This window comes from Ranitomeya variabilis, chromosome 4 (genome assembly GCF_051348905.1).
Source record: "Ranitomeya variabilis isolate aRanVar5 chromosome 4, aRanVar5.hap1, whole genome shotgun sequence".
Lineage (NCBI taxonomy): Eukaryota > Metazoa > Chordata > Amphibia > Anura > Dendrobatidae > Ranitomeya > Ranitomeya variabilis.
This window is the reverse complement of record NC_135235.1, coordinates 484,060,317-484,081,164: the sequence shown is the minus strand read 5'-3', so window position 1 is coordinate 484,081,164 and position 20,848 is coordinate 484,060,317. Positions and strand designations below refer to the sequence as shown.

The 20,848-nt window shown below is 42.4% G+C and overlaps 1 protein-coding gene across 2 annotated transcripts in view; it reads right to left on the bottom strand.

Moving 5' to 3' along the window:
• The window catches only part of LOC143765343 (arf-GAP with SH3 domain, ANK repeat and PH domain-containing protein 1-like), a 243,345-nt gene that overhangs the window by 84,560 nt on the left and 137,937 nt on the right, over positions 1-20,848 (bottom strand). For both annotated transcript variants that reach the window (XM_077251906.1, XM_077251905.1), the window contains exon 2: positions 10,028-10,100. In XM_077251906.1, coding sequence (XP_077108021.1) covers positions 10,028-10,100 — 73 coding nt within the window. The remainder of the gene's footprint in view (positions 1-10,027; positions 10,101-20,848) is intronic.

The following is a 20,848-nucleotide window of genomic DNA, read 5'->3' as shown; positions in this document are numbered from 1 at the left end:
GGAATAAATGGTGCTATAATAATAATAATAATCTACAAAATAAATTCGGCCAGACTATGTGGTCACTGAGATTCTGTCTAAAGAGCCACATTGTAATAGAAACTACATTATCGGGATTGTGCACTCTCCATTCTGAAGCGACTTCCTTATGTTCTCTATTCCTGTACAATCCTTTCAAATACTGAATTTATGGAAAACACAGTGTACCTGCACACGATGACATTTTCAAGTGGATCCGAATTGCCTAATAAAAAAAAGGAAAAAAAAAACTAAAAATGCCAAAAGATTTAACATAAGCACAGCAATGTATAAACCACTTGCTGTGCACAAATTCCATCTTTTTTAGCTTATTTCCACCACTCTAGGTTTTCGAAAGCCGTAAAGCAGTTAAAAGAAGGGACCTGACCGATCTTCAGATGGCTTCCTGCCTCATTAGCTAGAAAAAAGAAAATCCACCATCATCGGAGCTGCCGCAAAAGTGATGTCAAAGAAATCGCTGTCGTTTTCCTGAAGGTGTCTTCTCCTTCAAATACTCAGCGGGTACGCTGGCATCTAAAAATCCCAACCCCACAGCCATGGTAAGGCTATGTTCACAAGCAGCCACGGATTTTTTCTGCAGTCAAAAGCTGCTCTCTTGGCAGTAATAACGTAACAAGTAGTAACAAGAATCAGCAGATTTAAGAAATTATGCAGTTCCCAAGTTTAGTCCAGAATAGCAAAAAAAAAACAGTGTGTGCATGAGATTTCTGAATTATCATAGTATTTATTGATACAGTAAAACCAGCTTCATGCCTCTTATTTGCATAAAAACGCTGCGTAGCCTTAGGATCATAGAGATATGGTCCATAATGCAGATTATGCAGAAGAAGACATTCCTGGTTGCCAAATGTAGGAACAAGCAATGCTCCCAAATTCTAGAAGCGCAGCACTTGCACTTTACTGAGACCATGTAGAATATTCCAGCAGGCTATTCCGTCTCGGGATTAACCCCACATGGCAGAGGCACCAACTTCTCCAATGCAAGTAGGAGCAATGTGGACCACGTGCCACGCACTGTCCAAGGTGCTGAAAGCAGATTAGCACCATTACAAGCTTGGGATGCCAATATGTAGAGGTTTGCTTTTTTTTTAAGTAAGTTAATAAATGGATACAGATGGCACTTACTCATGAGAGCCTGAAACATAATGATCTGGCATCTGTTTTGCAGCCCCAGTGGCAGATGTTACTTTTTTGTGGCATTGCTGCTGAAATATATCAGAATGCAAATAAATAAGGGTGTACATAATATGTTGTGTATTCTGAGGGAGTTCTATTTACTGGGATAAAAAACAGACTCAGCCGGATTGATGGCACATTTACAGTGTAATACGTACATCCATGGGATAGATTGTGTTAATGCCTATGTATACAGATTAGAAAAAGGAGCATTTAAAGGGAATCCGTCACCAGGATTTCGCTACCTCATCTAAGCGCAGCATGATGTAGGGACTGACACCCTGATTCCAGTAATGTATCACTTACTGGGCTGCTTGCTACAATTGTGATAAAATCTCTGCTTTATCTGCTTCAGATCTAGCAGTTCTCTGAATGTGGACCCACCCATATGACTGAATGGCTGCTTTCTGCCTATGCACAGTGTACACAGATAGATTTCAATCAGCGGTGAGCCAGGGTTATATATAGAGTTCATGAATACGAAGGACTACAGGACAAGAGGTTTACTCATCTTCTAATGATAATCTCCTGCTGATAAACTGATTTTATTAAATACTAAGCAGAGAAGTAAGTGATAGATCACTGGAATCAGGGTCTCGGTCTCTACACTATGCTGCTCCTAGATTAGGTGCTAATATCCTGGTGACAGATTCTCTTTAACATTCAGTAACCAATGAAAACTTAAAAGGCATAATGGATAGTCCGGTATAATGAAAACAGGAGTTACACTGATAAATGAAGAATAGACAGACTCAATAATGTACTCCGTACATCTTCAGAGATTCCATCCAAGAAAAAGAAAAAACTCCACCAAAATCTTGTACTAGCTATTGGAGGTTTCCTGGTTGTATCCATTTCTGGAAAAAATGCTGCAACTGCTATGACAATTTTTGCAGCAGTGTTAAGTGGGAGACAGTAAGACTTTAATTTCATTCAGAAATCTGAAAAATCAGAGTTACGACTGCTGCAGAGCTGTAATTCCTATCGTTTTGTCTTCCAGATTTGCTAAAAACATGGCAGGTTTTAGGCTACTTTCACACTAGCGTCGGGAACAACCCGTCGCTGTGCGTCGGGCCGCCGTTCCCGACGCTAGCGTGGTCTCCGCTGCACAACGGGGGCAGCGGATGCATTTTTCCCACGCATCCACTGCCCCATTGTGAGGTGCGGGGAAGTGCGGGGAGGTGGGGGCGGAGTTCCGGCCGCGCATGCGCGGTCGGAAAAAGCGGACCGTCGGGAGCAAAAAACGTTACATGTAACGTTTTTTTTTCCCGACGGTCCGCTAACACACGCCCAAGCGTCGCAAAACGGACGCGACGTTTTGCAATGCGTTGCAAATGCGTCGCTAATGCGTCGCTAATGTTAGTCTATGACGAAAAAACGTATCCAGCAAGAACTTTTGCTGGATGCGTATTTTCGGCAAAACGACGCATTTGCGACGTATTGCAGTTAACGCTAGTGTGAAACTAGCCTTAGAGAAAAGGGCCACAAATGTTAAAATATTGCAACATCACATGAACATTTAGGCTGCATTTACAGGAGATGCTTTCAGACCGTAAAATGAGCACAATTGACTCTAACCAAGTAGTTTGGCGCTGGACTCCTGGCCCCTTTGCACAGGCTGACAAAGAAGGGGTCTCAGAACGACCTCTAATAGATCATTATGCCCCCATACTGCATCATGTTGTCAGCAGCACCTCTCCCATTTTACTCCAGGGTATGTGCTGCCGAAAACTTTTGTTCCAGCATAAACAATCCAATCAGCATCATTTTGCTCATTCGTTTTTACGATTGCTGACATGTTTATACCTCTAAACTCTCATCTGCACTGCCAATATTTATAAATGTGGATACTGTACATACATACACTGCATGTAACACTGTAGGCCTCACACACATAGGTATATAAACATAGCACACACATACGTATATACACACATACTTATATACATATAGCATATGTACACACACATATGTATATATACAGAGCCCATGTACACACACGTATGCTCTGAGCACACACACACACACATACTGTGGAGGAATTAAGCCCTGTTCAGTTTTTCCCACAGGGTACAGGACCTTTATGATGTCACCAAAGGTCCTGCTGCACTGACACATAGCCACTCCAGTTACCAATGTATTGGTGAGGGCCTGTATTCTTAGTGATGCTTTTAGGGTAGACCTTGTGATACAGCACAAACCACTGTGTTCTAACATTATTTTTCTGCAGTGAAATTAGAGAATTATGTAGGTACAATTTCGAACCATGGTAAACAGTAGGCATGGCATTAACAATCTGTGCAGAATAGGATGCTATGGATTAAATAAAACTGGAAGTGCTCTGAATGTCCTTACTACAACATTTCATATGTAAAATAGGGGAACAAACGATGCTATCTTCCTGCTGGCAACCACTGATCTTAACCTTGGTGATAAGATGATTGCTGGGTAGTGAGTTGAACATGCTACTGCTTGGTAATGGGGTTAGTAATATGTGATTTCTTATATCTCACTCTGAAATGTTTTAAATAGTGTTGTGAAAACAGAATATATATATACATTTACATATATACTTGCACATATCCCAAAGGTAACTCTTCATGTGTCTTCGGAAAATAAGCTTAGTAAACTCACCACCCTCTCAGGACTATTTCATACAATTACAAAAAAAAGTCACACCTTGAACAGGCATTTACAAGTCTCTTAGGAATAGGTCACTAAATCATATTTCACAGTAAATCCTTCGATGAACCCAGCTGCAAATTGCAATTTTGTCCATCTTCATATATAGAAGAGAAGAACCAACTGAGCATTTATGTGCATTCCTGTCTAATATGTCCAGGATCTGTCCCAATTCTCAAGTTCTTTAAATTGTCATCCACTCTTTAGGTGGGTAATTCCACTTCGTCAGCATTCTACTGGGACAATATGTGTTGGAACATCCTTTCAACTTCACTTCCTAGCATACATTTCACCTGCCACTGTCCAATATCTCTCTTGCCCAGAACTGAAAGCCTGCCTATTTGCTATGTCTGTGTGAAGCTTGACAATAAGAGAACAGGAGAAGAGAGACAAATGCACAACCAAATGGAATATGATCATGCTGCCCAAGTTCAGTAACTATTTAAAGAGAATCTGTCAGTAGGATCAATCCTCCTAAGCTGTCTATATGTGCATATACTGTAGGTCATGGGAAGCTGATTTAAAGTTTTTCTCATATGTAAATGAGCTGTTCAGAACTATGTGTGGGGACACTGATTTGCATGAGAATCTGCCTCCGGAGATTATTTTAAATGAAGGGGGGCGTTACCAGTGTGAGACATGTAATAAACACAGAATGGTAAAACTCAACTTTGTCTCATAGCAAACACATTAGCAGCAGCAGCTCTCATAGCTCTGCTGTACTGGAACAATATTGCAACAATGACTGCAGATGTGTCAGTTATAATGGTACACAGCTCTGCATTGAGACCAGGAGAGCAGAGACCTACATATCACACAGGTAATACTGGTACCTAAATGTCTCACACTGGTAACTATCCCATTTATTAAAAATAAGCTCTGGAAGCAGACTCATGAAGATTAGTGTCTTTTCCATAATTCTGAACAGCTGATTTACATATAAGAAAAACCTGAATATCTCTGGAATAAAACATCTTTCACAGATATCATTGTCTCACTTCGTTCAGCTCCCTATGACCTACATGCCCATATTGACGGCTTAAAATGGTTCATTCTACTTAGAGATTCTGTTCGGCATGGTTTTATTATGCAGACCATCCCCATCTCAGAAAGGGATTGCACAATACTAGGATATGGAATCACTTCCTGATTTCCTGATTAGTGGTGGTCCAACTGCCAGGACCTTGAAAGCTCCTGAAAACAGTAGTGCTCCAGTCCCTGCACATTTTTATTGCCTGTACAGTAGCAATCTCAGGGCTGGATGTCAGTCTATGCTAGTGGAGTGAAATACATGCAATTGTAAGGAGATGGACATAATGCCCATGTGCCCCCTTGCAGAAACAAGTATATTGTTGTAATGTATAATGTGAATTGTGCTATGCGTTAGTAATATTGATAATGTTTGCTACTTGTCAATAGGGAAAGCAAGAGTTAAAGTTTGGGACCAGCCCAACGAGGGAGGGAGTAGACTGAAGGGAAAGGGACGGTTTCCCGTTATGAAGTCAGATAGGGCCCAGAGTGCATAAAGAAAGGACCTAAGGTCCAATGTGAGCAGTCCCGCTGTCTTGGGTGTCCCTAACGGAAGAGGAGACTGAGAGAAAGGATAGAGTGAGACCGTGAAGGAAGAGGAAAAGTGACTGAGAAATGGAGTGATTTACCGGAGAAGGATCCTCTGAGAGGACACCTATCAGTAAGGCCCAGAGTTATTACTCCTGAAGGTAACAACCCTAGATAGGACTGAGTACGCGTGATGAATAGAGTGCCCGGGAGGGAGTTCCGTTCCAGGGGTTGAGTACAGGACTCTTACTACACGGAACTGTTGTGCTGTGCTGGGTTGTGGTAAAGTAGTGAGAAACAGTGGAAATAGAGGACAAGTAGAGACAGTAAAGAAGAAGGAATTGAAACGGTGTGGAAAGTGTTCCAATTTGTGAAAAAAAAGTTCAGGAGACTGTATACCCGCTATCTTCTGTATATATTCCCTACCAAGTCTCCCTCATTAAACTGTAAAACATCTGGTCCTGGCAAACCGGCAACATCCGTTACATGCGGACTGCACGGGTGTAGTGCCCTCACAGCGCCAGTCCACACACCCAGCCAGAACCTCAACCTTCATGTAACGTGCCGGGGTGCAAGAGACCGATACCTCACCCACGGCTACTGCCCCGTGCCAAATTGCACAATGTCATGACCAATTTAGTCAAATGCTACCTGCTACAATAAACACGCTATCCTTGATTCTGCTGTTATGTTATCACATACATAATTGGCAGGGCAAAAAAACAAAATTACCTCAACATTTCTAGGGTATGCATGTGGATCAATAAGTTTGGGTTAAAATGGCTTCACCACCTGTTTTATCTGCAATAAGAGACCAGGAAACTCTGCCCTTCAGCAATTTTCCAGCATGTAATAGAGGACGCTAAAAAACGAAAAATCCCTTGTGCTCTGTGCTACATTTCAGATTTTCAAGACTAATCGGGATTATTTAGAGCAATTCATGCACATCTGGCGCTAACAAACTCAGATATACAAACATATGATTTCAGGTTGAAATGATAATTAAAGGCCTGTTCAGACCAACAATGGAAAGCAGTCAGTGACTGACATGTATCTGGGAATACACTGACAGTACCGACGTCTGCACAGTCAGGCAAGGCAACAAGCTGCTGGCTCTGAAATGACCTAAAAAAAAAACAAACCTGCTCCTCTGCATAGTGCACTCCTGGGGGTACTGTATGTTATAATTTATATCTTGGTATGCGCCATCCGATCTCCTCACCCTCCCTGTGCCCATACAGTCACTGCTAACATTGAAAAAAAAGAAAGCAGGCACAGGAAAGCGGCTCAGCAGGGTACATCTGGAAGCTCCGGAGTGTAAATCTTGTCTAACAAGATATGAAAGGATATCAGGAAAACCATATCTCTCCCGCCAACTGCGGATGAATGGAAAGAGACAGGATATTGTATTCCTCCGCAACAAAGCACGGTTCAGTTTGTGAGAATTCCAGATATGTGAGGCCCAGTTCATGATCAATGTCATACACAGCTAGAAGGGAACCAATGAAAACTTTTTTTTCATATATACGGTACATAGTACATTCTGCTGCGCATCTCTGCAGAGCTAGCTGTCAATCAAAGTTCCAGAAAATGCTTTCAGCTGTCGCTCACAATACTGTGACAGGGGACTGTAGCCGCTCCAGGTGGCTCACGCGAAGAATAAAGTTAATTTTCTCCTGGTAGCCCTGCTTTCATAAAGGCAGCTGGACAGCATAAAAATGCTATTAATCTGCAGATTAACCTCATATCTGCAGGTTAATAACTTTAGGTTCAGTTGCATTACTAAAACCTCAGCTACCAGGAGGAAATAAACTTTAGGCTGGATTCATACTAGTGTATAAAAAATCAGTCCGAGGTTGATCCAGAAAAGTAGGATGGGTGTAATGCGAGTACAATGTGATTTTTAGCACCTAGCATCCATATGAAATCTATATGCAGTGTTTACATTCAGTAATTCTCCATGTCATTTAAACCTAGTTTACAAGCTAATAAAGCACTCTTATATACAGAGAATCAACACTAACGGTCTATCCCTTAGGGTGGCCGAAAAACATGAAGAGATCCAAGATACCATTAAAATAAGGCTTTATTAGTGGGAATTATATCCAATGCCATAGTGCACAAGCACCTAAACAAGAAGTGGGGGGCTAACCACAATTATCATGCTAAACAGCACTTTTTTGCAATGTAAAACAGACGGTAGCGCCCAATATGAATCAGATATACATCATTTTATATTGCATAGGTATACATCAATACATTAAGTATATAAGAGCAACCGCCATATCTACCTGTGACTTGGCCCAGCGTCCCACCTCACCCCAACGCGCGTTTCGCAATTAGCTTCTTCCGGGGGCGCCCCCGGAAGAAGCTAATTGCGAAACGCGCGTTGGGGTGAGGTGGGACGCTGGGCCAAGTCACAGGTAGATATGGCGGTTGCTCTTATATACTTAATGTATTGATGTATACCTATGCAATATAAAATGATGTATATCTGATTCATATTGGGCGCTACCGTCTGTTTTACATTGCAAAAAAGTGCTGTTTAGCATGATAATTGTGGTTAGCCCCCCACTTCTTGTTTAGGTGCTTGTGCACTATGGCATTGGATATAATTCCCACTAATAAAGCCTTATTTTAATGGTATCTTGGATCTCTTCATGTTTTTCGGCCACCCTAAGGGATAGACCGTTAGTGTTGATTATATGTTTAGAAGTGCCAGTCTAACTATGAGGACATAGTGTTTAATCTTATATACAGAGATAGAATAAATAGGATAGATGCCCTGTAGATGTGGCATGAAAGGGTGTTTAGCCTTATTAAACATATTAATTACTTGGGAAAAAAATGGTGTGGTATCACCCTAATTTTTAATAACCAGCTGAGGGAAAGCAGACATCCGAGTGCTGGTGTTATTATTCTAGCAAGGGGTCACTATCCATGGATCTTACCAGCCTATTAATATGAGCTCACAGCTGTCTGTGTAACCTTTACTGATTATTAAAAAGGGGGTATCCAAAAAAAGGAATAAATGTGGGCCCCCCCCCTGTTATTAATAACCAGCAAAGGCTAAGCAGACAGCTGCGGGATGATATTAATAGGCTGGTAAGGGGTTATGGATATTGTCCCCTTCCCAGACTAATACCAGCTCTCAGCCACCCCATAAACGGGGCATCCATTAGATGCGCCAATTCTGGTGATTAGACTTGGCTCTTCCCGATTGAACTGGTGCATTGCCAATTGGGGTAATAATTTTAGGGTTGATTTGAGCTGTGTAATGTCCGTTGACATTAAGTCCAGGGGTTAGTAATAGAGAGGTTTCTGTTAGACACCCATAATACTAACCCCGTAAGTTAAAAAAAAAAAAAAAAGACAGACACAGGAAAGTACAATAAAAAGTAATCCAAAGGGTCCACCGCAATCTATAATATGGACATCCCACAAAGATCCACGACTTTGCTATATCCGTAGGCTATGCTAAGCGGTGACATCAGTTATGTGACTGCTCAGCTGGCTGCCGGAATACCGAGAGTAGCGTGTTAATCTGGCTGTTGTGACAAGCAGTGATGTGAGTAAGGTTATCATTACTGATGCCACTGCTCAGCCCATCCTCCAGATGTAGCAGCGTCGGGAATTGTAGTGGGACTTCCTTGTTATGTTTATTTCTTTGGACTACGGATTAGTAATAAGAGTGTCTTATAGATGTCTCTCCATTACTCGTACTAACCATTGGGCTTGATGTCAGCTGACATTACACAGCTGACATCAACCCAAAACCAACCAGACAACGCACCATGGCAATCGGAAAGAGCCAAGTCTAAGAGCCAGAATTGACGCATCTAATGGATGTGCCATTTCTGGGCTAGCTAAGGGCTGGTGTTATTAGTCTCAGAGGGGGCCAATATCCATTAGCTACTGTGGGCATGCCTCTATGACTGAAAGTCAGTGGCTCCTTAGAAAAATAAACTTAATTTCCTCCCGGCAGCTGCGCTTTCAGAAAGACAAATGGAAGGCATTGGAATGTTATTAACTTCACTTAATTCCCCCAAAAATGACAATCCCAAGAGAAGACTCCTAAATTGTCACTGGTAAACAGCAACTTTTTCTAACTATATTTTATTATGGAAGCCAAAACATGATTTGAACAGCGCTGTCTATCCTTGTCCTCGCACATGTCCACGCTCAAAGGTTAGCTATTTTTGCACCATTGTGATGTCACTGTTCCAAGGGTCATTATCAAAAACATATAGGTCATGGTTTGAAGACCAGTCTCATGGGTGTTGTTTGTACTGAAGATCCAAAATTTGTTAAAAAGGAGACACTGAGAGACTAAATATCATCAGAAGAAAGAAGAATTTGTGACATATGCTGGATTATCAGCAATTAGAAATATTTTTTATTTTGAAACTATTTAATATTAATCCAATAATCTGGAAAACACAACAACTCAGCACCAATATGGTATTAGATTCTTTATCAGCATATACAATATCAAAATGTGTTACGTAATGCCTAATTTAAAAAAAAAAAATTATAAAAAAGAGCAAAACGGATGCCAATATTTGAAGCTTACCTTCGCCTGCACTGTTCTTTGCTTTGGCAGCTTTCTTCATCTTGTGTAGAACTGTTCGATCGGTGTCCAGTGCCTAAAAGATAAATAACACCAGATTAAGAGAAATATGGGCACATAATTAAGATTTAGCGATTTTTGTGAGATCTGCATTTTTCATTTGATTCACTAAGCTAAATCAATAAACTAAAGTCCCGAATGTCATGGTCAACTCAACACATTTGGAAGTCTCTAAATGTAGTCTTGAATCCTTCACAATGATGCATATTACATTCGTCCAAAATGGTAAAGATTGCCTTTAGGCTTAGGGAAAAAAGCATGTAAATAGTAAAGTGACACTCTTAATTAAAGGGAACTTGCCAACTCTCATGACTTGTTTAGGTTAATACATATTTGCATTCCCCATAAAATAACAAATCTGGAACATAATATGTGTTGTTCTTCTGTTATTCCTCCTAGAAACATATGAATACATTTCCATTACCATTGCCCTTATACAAGGTGTGTGTCCTTTACCAGTCTGACACTTGCAGTACTAATTGAACAGTGTGAGAGTATTCAGGGACACACACATAACTGCTGGTATAACGCTAGTCATTACTCCCAGATAAGCAGTGAAGCTAGGTAGTAAAGAGGTCCGAGGTCAAAAGTCAAGAGAGTATTATATAGACAGAGGGGTGAGACGAAGGCATAGTCAGGAAACAATCCGAGGTTAATATTCCAAGAAGGCAGTGGATCACAACAAAAGGGCTAGGCAAACGGATGGTCAAGACAAATCTTTCATTGAGCTGCAAAGAATACCAGACAAGGAGAACGGACTACGCGCACACCTCATGAGCAAAGCTACAATTGGCAGAGAGCTGGTTAAATAACCCGGTAATTACTCTGGACAAGAGACACATGGATGACGCTCTGGTACCCCCTGGTCCTGATTGGACGGCTAAACTGTCACTCCAGAAACTGGCAGCTCAGAACGCCCCATTATCCGATTGGATGGCTGAGGTGTCCATCACCATACTGACAGCTCAGTACACCCCAATTCCTAGATTAGAAGGCAGAACTGTCATTCACTGCATCCAGACACTCAGATAGGAAAAATCATGACAACTGGTAACACCCAGTTAGGCTATGTTCACATTAGCGTTGCGTCAGGCGCAGCCGCGGCAACGTATGGGTCATGCGCCCCCTATATTTAACATGGGGGGGCGCATGGACATGCGTTGCACTTGCGTTTTGTGACGCATGCGTCACTGTGGTGCATGCGTCAAGGCGCAGAGGACGCTGCATGATGCAGTTTTTTCTGCGCCAAAAACCATGCAAAAGTGGACGCATGCATCACAAAACGCTGCGTTGTGCATGCGTTTACATTTGCGTTGTGCGTTGCGTCGCCGACGCTGCACCACACAACGCAAATGTGAACGTAGCCTTATCAATTTATATATAAATATCTGGGAAAAATAACGGAGGCTACTCGAAAACTATTTCATGAAGACAAATATTAAACGGTCGTGTCGGACGTGACGACAGGTCCCATTAAAGAACTATAAACTTAGGTGCAACTGTCTACCAAATTGTCACGTAGTTAAAATATCAGGAAAGTGAATACTTTGTGGTGAAATCCATTGGCAGCTCAGCCATATTCACTTTAGTGACTGATGTCCTACATGTATCTTCTTTTGTACATGGCAACCATCAAATGCTGGTAAAAGGGGATGGGAGGAATCAAGGGTGGTAATCCCATCAATAATGCAGACTCATAACTATAAGTGTACTGTATTCTTAGCTAGGCACTATTCACCAAATGGAACAGTATTTTTTATGTTTGGGTAAAAGCATAGCAGACCTGTCCTCATAATATGCTGCCACTTACCATAGAATAAGAGCTTTTGGAAACTCAACGTAAAAGCCATTTTGGAATATTTGTACTAGTGAAACAACACATGCACAAGGTATTAATATAGCCCATAAAGAGGCCATAAAGTCATATAAATTAAAATTATAAAAACAAACATACTTTCTAATAAAAAGTTCAGCTCCATATATTTAATGGGTTTTCCCCATCAAGACCACCATTGTACTTATGCCCATTGGGACATATGGATGTCACAAAGAGGAGTCTCTGGTTCAAAAAAGTGGAGCTGCAGCAAGGGGTGTCTCTCTCTCTCAAAGGAACTGTATACCAGACTTGGGCAAAATACATCCTGCAGGCCACATGTGGCGCTTTGGTTGTTCCTGTGTGGCCTGTAGATCGGGACAGCCAAAAAGGGATTTATGCAGTGGATCCCAGCACCATTTGGCTGGTTCCTGCATGGCATCTGACCTTCACCAGTATCTGCATCCCGGAGATACAGATACCAGTGAATTCAGTGATGGAACAGGGAGTTGTCAGCTCCCTCTTCCAACATTGAGTCTCTGCATCTGAGATTGCAGGAGGCACGATGATGTCACTACTACAGCACTTTGCCTTAGCACACAGCACAGAGCGGAGAAGTGGGTGAACAGATTCAATTGAGCAGGGTGCCGCTGTGTACGGACATCATTCTGAGTGGGGGGCTGTGTGAGGACATCATTCTGAGTGGGGGGGCTGTGTGAGGACATAATATTATGTAAGAGGGCTGTTTGGGGACATCATTCTAAGTGGACAACATGTGGACACATTCTGAGTGGGGGCTGTGTGAGGACATCATTCTGAGTGGGGCGCTGTGTGAGGACATCATTCTGAGTAGAGGGCTGTGTGAGGACATCATTCTGAGTGGGGGCTGGGTGTGGACATATATTATAATATTATGTAAGAGGGCTGTTTGGGAACATCATTCTGAGTGGAGGGCATGTGGACAGATCATTCTGAGTGGGGGTCCGTGGGGACACAATCTTGTGTAAGGGGGTTGTTTGGGAACATCATTCTGAGTGGAGGACATGTGGACACAATCTGAGTGGGGGTCAGTGTGGGGACAATCTTGTGTAAGAGGACTGTTTGGGAACATCATTCTGAGTGGAGGACATGTGGACACATTCTGAGTGGGGGTCTGTGTGGGGACAATCTTGTGTAAAAGGGCTGTTTGGGAACATCATTCTGAGTGGAGGGCATGTGGACAGATCATTCTGAGTGGGGGTCTGTGTGGGGACACAATCTTGTGTAAGGGGGCTGTTTGGGAACATCATTCTGAGTGGAGGACATGTGGACACAATCTGAGTGGGGGTCTGTGTGGGGACACAATCTTGTGTAAGAGGGCTGTTTGGGAACATCATTCTGAGTGGAGGACATGTGGACACATTCTGAGTGGGGGTCTGTGTGGGGACACAATCTTGTGTAAGAGGGCTGTTTGGGAACATCATTCTGAGTGGAGGGCATGTGGACAGATCATTCTGAGTGGGGGTCTGTGTGGGGACACAATCTTGTGTAAGAGGGCTGTTTGGAAACATTCTGAGTGAAGGACATGTGGACACATTCTGAGTGAGGTTCTGTGTGGGGACATAATCATGTGTAAGGGGGCTAGACAGCAGAATTCTGTTCAATATTAAGCAATAAAGCTTAATATAAAACAATAATAGGCAGAATTACCTTCGGCCGGTTATTCTGCCCTCTGTAACAGACACAGTATGTCATTTGGCCCCTTGGAAAAATTAATTGCTCACCCCTGCTCTACTCCAATATGTATTACAAAGTCATCCACCGAATTCAATAGATGTCGAGTAGGAAACAAATGTGTATTTGTCAGCACCCAAACCTCAAGGCTGTCAGCTCATCTTTGGAGGGGGAGATGCTGAATGAAAGGAGGCTGTTCTGGTTGGAAAACCTTTGTATTAGATTTCTTAAATCACTCTTTGTAGTGCTCGAAAATGTCTAATTGCAATTCATGTAACCACTGTATAAAACACAAGCAATAATAGCGATACAACTGTGTCTGATCAAAGCCGCACATTTTCATCTCTGTAGATTGGCGGTATCCCTACACTCAGGGGGCTTCATTTAAACAAAACTAATGCAGACGAAAATCAGGTCGCTTCTTTCATGCATTAGAAAAAAAAAAGTAAGAGCTGTAACATTGCACTTTTCACACATTTAATGTCAATCAGAGTCTACCGTCCCATACAGACCAATCCAAGTGTTGCTTTTCCCCTGATGATTCCTGCACGAATGTTATTTAATATACCGCACAGTTTGATAGAAAGAAAATACAAGGATATTTGTCACATCAAGGGTTAATTAGCATCCCTGAGACCTCGGAGACAAGAATGACCTTTAAAACAGTGTATTTGTCATCTATACTTGATGCGTATAGTCTACATGCAAAACAGATGATGTTCTCGCACCCACTCCCGGGTGTTAATGTTCTTAGGTCCCCAGGTGCTGGAATGGGAAAGTTCTGAACAGTTACTGCTGCGCCCATTGGAAGATTGGCAGCAGAACAGTGTATCTTGGGGGATGGGCACAAGAAACAGACTGGGTAAATATCAGAGTTGATGCAATTAAAGACATCCTTTTGGGAGTCCCAATCCAATAACTGGCCCGCTCTGGATTCTTGTGCGTGAGTCACTGCAGGATCACCAGACAGAATTCATATTAACCTATCCACTGCTGCAGTTAGCTCTCAACGTGTTCATTAGAATCACAAATACTAAATTTGAGGATAATCAGAAGAGGTCTCAAGATTTAAAAGGGGTGGTCCAGCATGGGAAAAATAAATTAAAAAAACAATATTCACCCTCACCGATATTCCAACACTTACCTGGTACCCACTGGTCTCTACTTCTCTGTCCCATCTAAGCACACCTTGTTATTGCCTACCAAAAATAGCCTGGTAAAAATTATAGCACTGGTCCCCAAGCTTTCTGATCAAGAGAGTTGGTTGGCGAGCCGCATTCTATGCAATTAAACGATAAAAGCCATGTACCCAATAGAAAACAAAAATGTTCTCAGTGTGAAAAATAAGATAATCTCGTAGTTATGCTACCTTTTAAAGCCTAACAAAAATAAAATAAATGATGTTACAAGTTAAGCTTTTGGGACTTCTTAGGTCCCCTTCCTCAGGCATGGTATAACAAAGTTTCTGAATAGCTAATAGAAAACAATGGTTCCAAATAGCAATAAGGCAGCGTGCACACGTTCAGTATTTGATCAGTTTTTTACCTAAGTATTTGTAAGACAAAACCAGGAGTGGTGATAATACAGAAGTGGTAACGTGTTTCTATTATACTTTTTCTGTGATTGTTCCAGTCCTGGTTTTGGCTTTTTATAAATACTGAGGTAAAAAACTCACCAACGTGTGCACATGGCATTACAGAAATCATGAAATGCCATAGTAGCAGCGGCATAGCACAATCCCTTGGCGCACAAAGCATTTAACTGCTAAAGAAATTCCCATGGTTAGAAAAAATGTCTTTCTTTTTTTTTCTAGAAACCACGCCACTTTAGTCCAAAGTCTGTGGTGGATGTTGCAAAGAAAGGTCCTTTATGCCCAGGTCTTGAGGAACATTATACCCATACTGAGCATGATTTCTACCCATAGCAGGTCAGAATCAGGTAGCCTGTAATGGAAGACAGGACTCACTACAAAATCAAGAATGAGCAGATCAGGAACAAGCAGTGCGGGGAACTACCTAGAAGGAGGAGACAGTGGCCAGGCAAAGAAAGGTGATGTCACCAAATAGGAGGACAAGGCAGCAGCAGCGCCACTAGAGCCTTTTCATGGTTTCTCCTCTATTGCCAATGTGTTAGAAACAAGCTTCTGTTTTCTTCCATGAGCCACGTCAGGGGCCTTCAAGTCAATTGTTAAACAAAATATTTTCTTATTTCATATTTGCATGCTATGGCGCTACAGAGTGCTGCTTTTTTTGCTTGAGTGTATACGAGTTGGTCACTCTAAGTTAGCACCTGTTCACACTTAGTCTATGTTTGGATGTGACAGTCAGTTTTTTGACATTTGTACTCATTAGCCTTCTGACTGAGCACTCTGCCTTTTAGCCACAGGTGTTTTTAATCCCAGCAGGACCACTACCCCCCACAGAGTGAGATATTTTAGTCTAAGAGAGGATTCATGTTCCCATACAGATGAAGACTTTATTCTAAGAGAGGAAAGGCATTGCTAGGTCCTGGAAAAGAGAAACGCCTTAACGTGGCTTCCAGGTACACATGAATTGGCCAATTTATGAGCTAAGCTTTCTCAATTTTTCATATTTCTAATCAGTAATGCAATTCAATTTTCATATTTCATATTTGCATGCTATGGTGCCACAGAGTGCTGCCTTTTTTGTTTGAGTGTATACGAGTTGGTGACTCTAGGTCAGCACCTGTTCACACTTAGTCTATGTTTGGATGTGATGGTCAGTTTTTTTAAATTTAAATTTCAAGTCAATTGTGGCTCACGAAACACGTAGTTGACCAATGACGTGTAAGATGTTTGCAGGATCAGGCTACACAGGGGTTGTTCGTTGTCTGTAACCATGGACATATAGAGGCTTGTACAGGAGATGCAAACAAAAAAAAAAACAGTAGGAAATAAAAAGTTTTGCAAAGCATCTTTTCTTTTATTGTCTCAGCGCATCTGGAAAGAAAATAAATTGCTTGTATAAGTTGTCTCAGATATTGGCTATAGCATGAGGCAGGAAACCATGTCTGTCTATGGTACGAGCAGTTTACAAATGCATAATTATATAGCACGCATGATTTTGCAGGTACACAATAGTTTTACTTGCAAATTGGACAGGTATTAAAACTGGAGTGGTTACTACTAGTAGCACTAGCCACATGATTTTGTGGATACAAAAGTATACATCAAAAAACCATGTGCGCTGCACGTAGACATGATTTTCTGTTGCATTTAGACATTTGAAGTGAGAACAAACCATAGCTGCCAACAGTCTAGAATGCTCCAGGACTGTCCTGATTTTTCAAATTAAGGTAAATTCTGGTCTAAAAATGGGTGGAATTTGATTAAACCCTCCCCCAAAAGTGGTATTCTGGGTCCAGTTTACATAATTCCCAGGGAGGGACTGGGAATGTTCCTATTTTATCAGCAGTCATGTTTGTAAGTATGCCACACCACTAAAGTTCTCATTTATGGGACATCACTAAAATAATTGGACGTGTTTAATAAAATGTTCCTGTGCTGAAATAATCTTACAAATGTGCCCCTGCTGTGTACTGCGTAATGGCTGTGTCTGACCGTACAGGGACATGGTCTGATCATACCAAGGGGTTGTCTTTGTAGTGGTCAAAGCTAGACCATGTATTATAGGCTTGGTTATTTGTCTTTCTTGTCTACAATGACAAGTGCACCTGGCCACAGCAGAAATGTAATGCTGGGTTTACATATGCTGACCGTGGCAGTTAAGTGACCGATGACTGGCTACATGCAAGCTCATTGGATGTCATTTAATGGCCTGTTAGACAGCCAGAACTCTACGCGCACAGAATGATCGTTAATATTACTGTTCTATGCACATAGAACACCATGTACTTGGCAGTATTTCTCCTGCTTACATATATAATGTGCTGCCAAGAATGTTGATTTTAAAGCAAAAATTCATCTCACCCAATGAACAAGTGTTTTCCTTATTCATCATGCAAATTGTCTCTTCGGAGAGGAAGAGGACTAGAACTTTAGTGCCACTTATTGGAAGTAGCAATCCTAACAGTTAATGTCGACCCGTTAAAGAGCCTTGCACATGATTTAGGATAAAAGCCAAACCAGAATATCAATTTGCAGACACTGTGTTTTGGGGTACTGCCCCTTATCAGTGCAAAGTGTGAGATCTGATTTGGGTGTGTGAGAGGCGTCTGAACGGGATCCAAGAAGTATCATTTCTCCTTGCGGAGAGTGACATGTTAAGCATGCCGAGATGAGGAGACTTAAAGCCACAATGCTCCTCTGGAAAATATGCAAATTGTCTCTTCAGAGAGGAAGAGGACTAGAACTTTAGCGCCACCTATTGTAAGTAGCAATCCTAACAGTCAACGTTGACCCTTTAACGAGCCTTGTCACATGACTTAGGATAAAAGTCAAACCAGAATCTCAATAGGTGCCACTAGAGTTCTAGTCCTCTTCCTCTCTTAAGAAACAATTTGCACATTTCTCAGAGGAGCTTTGCAGCTTTAAGTCTCCTCATCTCGGCATGCTTAACATGTCACTCTCCGCAAGGAGAAACTATACTTCTTGGATCCCGGTCAGACGTCTCTCACACAGACAAATCAGATCTCACACTTTGCACTGATGAAGGGCATTACCCTGAATCACAGTGCCTGCAAACTGAGATTCTGGTTTGGCTTTTATCCTAAGTCATGTGACAAGGCTCGTTAAAGGGTCGACATTGACTGTTAGGATTGCTACTTCCAATAGGTGGCACTAAAGTTCTAGTCCTCTTCCTCTCTGAACAAATAATTTGCATATTTCCCAGAGGAGCATTGCGGCTTTAAGTCTCCTCATCTCGGCATGCTTAACATGTCACTCTCCGCAAGGAGAAACGATACTTCTCGGATCTCTTATTCATCATGTAACTGTCAGCTCGTTTAGAAAACCAAAATTCGGGAAATAAGCATTCCTAGTAACACTGGTCCAGACCAGTTTATACCGACAGTGGCTGTTAAATTACCGTTGACTAGATCTAAGCCTACCGATCAGCAGTCGTTTAACGTCCTGTCTAGACTGGTTAACCTCTATGGGTGCAGAACAATCATAACTACACTTGTTTTGGGCATAGAGAACACAATGTTCTTGGCAGCACACGTCGTGTTTATACGGGATGATGTGCTGACGATCACAGTGATCTTTAAGCTAGCAATAGTTTTACTTACAGTATTTTTCGGATTATAAGATGCACCCCAAATTTTGAGGAGAAAAATAAGAAAAAAAATAGTCTTTAATAAATTGGTGGTGCTTCTTATAATCCTTGCATCTTATTGCTTACCGAGGGTGGTGGCTACAGTGAAGCGGGGTCCCAGGGTCGCTGCTGGAGGAGGCAGGAGAGGGGTGATGCTCCAGGCCGCAGGCAGGGATGAGTGGGGGCTCCGATGTGTGGCGCGTTGCTGCAGGGATCTTGTGCTGCTACGGTGTTCTTGTGCTGCTGAAGGATGTCTCTGGTGCCCAGCTGTGCTGCGTGGGTGTCCTGCTCTGCCGACATTTTGCGATAGGCCAGAGCCCCGGCACTTAAAGGGTTACACGTGCGCTGGTCTCCGGGAATATGGCCGCTGCTGAAATCTCATCTCTCGAGATCTTGATCCCAAGATCACCATCAGCGCATGCGCCGCCCCCGGCTAGCAACCGCCGGGCACCCGGAGACACCCGGACACCCCCCCCCCGTAAGGCATGTTCGCTTTCTAAGATGCACTCAAATTTTTTGGGGGAAAAAAGTGCGTCTTACAAAGCGAAAAAAAGAAGGTATTTGTCAGGGCTTGCTTATATTTCCTAGGAACATTTAATTCTCAATAATTGGTCAAACTAGAAGATCCCAAAAAGCCAACTTGTCAATGTGTAGATAATGGAAAACGTGGATATTATAGAACACACTTCATATGGTGAACAATAGCTGTGAAGTCTTAATCTGAAGTTGGAGGACACACAGCAGAGACCACTTCAACCAGTCAGTACAATGTGTCACGTCCCAGGGGTCTACTCATACAGCATTAGCCATGACATCAGACAAGAGGACCTATTAAAGGACCTTCCAGTTATGCTACATGCTATCATTATAGCCAAGTAAGTTCACAGAAAATGTGGTGCAGCTCACTTATCTTTAGAAAACTTCTTCCTGCTGTGCTGCAATATAAAGCATGCATCACTTGGCTGTTGTATGGAAGAGTCACAAAAGTTGGTTTTGCTGATGCTTTTACATTGTATGAAGGCCCTACGTTGTCCAAAAATGCCTTAAATATCACAGTAAAAATTTAAAATGAACCTGTCATTTTTATCTATGTAGAGGTACCATAATGTTGATTACATCCATAACTTTATTTAAAAAATTAGGGTTTATGTTTTACAGAAATGTATTGTTGAATTTGTATGCAAATGCAGTAGGCGGGCAGTGCACTTACCTCTCTACTGCCTCTCTTACCTATTTCCTGCCCGCCTCCTGTCAGTCGCTCTCCTTTCAGTGATCACCCTCTCCAACCCAAGATCTATTGCAAGTGTACAGATAGTAAGGTCCAGATGAAAAGACTGTCAGTGTCTGGTGCAATCTGCAGTGTGTGACTGCTTCCCTCCTGCTTCTTGTTCCCACGCCGGTCGTCCTAGTGAAGAAGATGGTCAGTGTGTAGCACGAGCTGCAAACTATGCAGATAAAACAAGACACTGACCGCCTTCTTCATCAGGACCTTACTGAGCATCCACTACCCTGGGGACTGACGGTGCTTGGGTTTTAGATGTCGAGAAGAGGAGGCAGTATGGAAAGTAGTGACCTGTCAATCACTAACCAGAGACAGGTGGTGGGCAGGAAATAGGGAAGAGATGCAGCAGTGCTGCACCCACCCACTTCACCGGCAGCTTGTTTGCATAACAATTCAACAATACATTTCTCTACAATGTAAGGGTACCGTCACACAGTGCCATTTTCATCGCTACGACGGCACGATTCGTGACGTTGCAGCGTCGTATGATTATCGCTCCAGCGTCGTAGACTGCGGTCACACGTTGCAATACACGGCGCTGGAGCGATAATTTCATGACGTATTTGCGATGTAGAAGCCGTTGGTTACTGTGCGCACATCGTATACAACCTGTGTCACACGATGCAATCATGCCGCCACAGCGGGACACTAGACGACGAAAGAAAGTTTCAAACGATCTGCTACGACGTACGATTCTCAGCGGGGATCCGGATCGCAGTAGC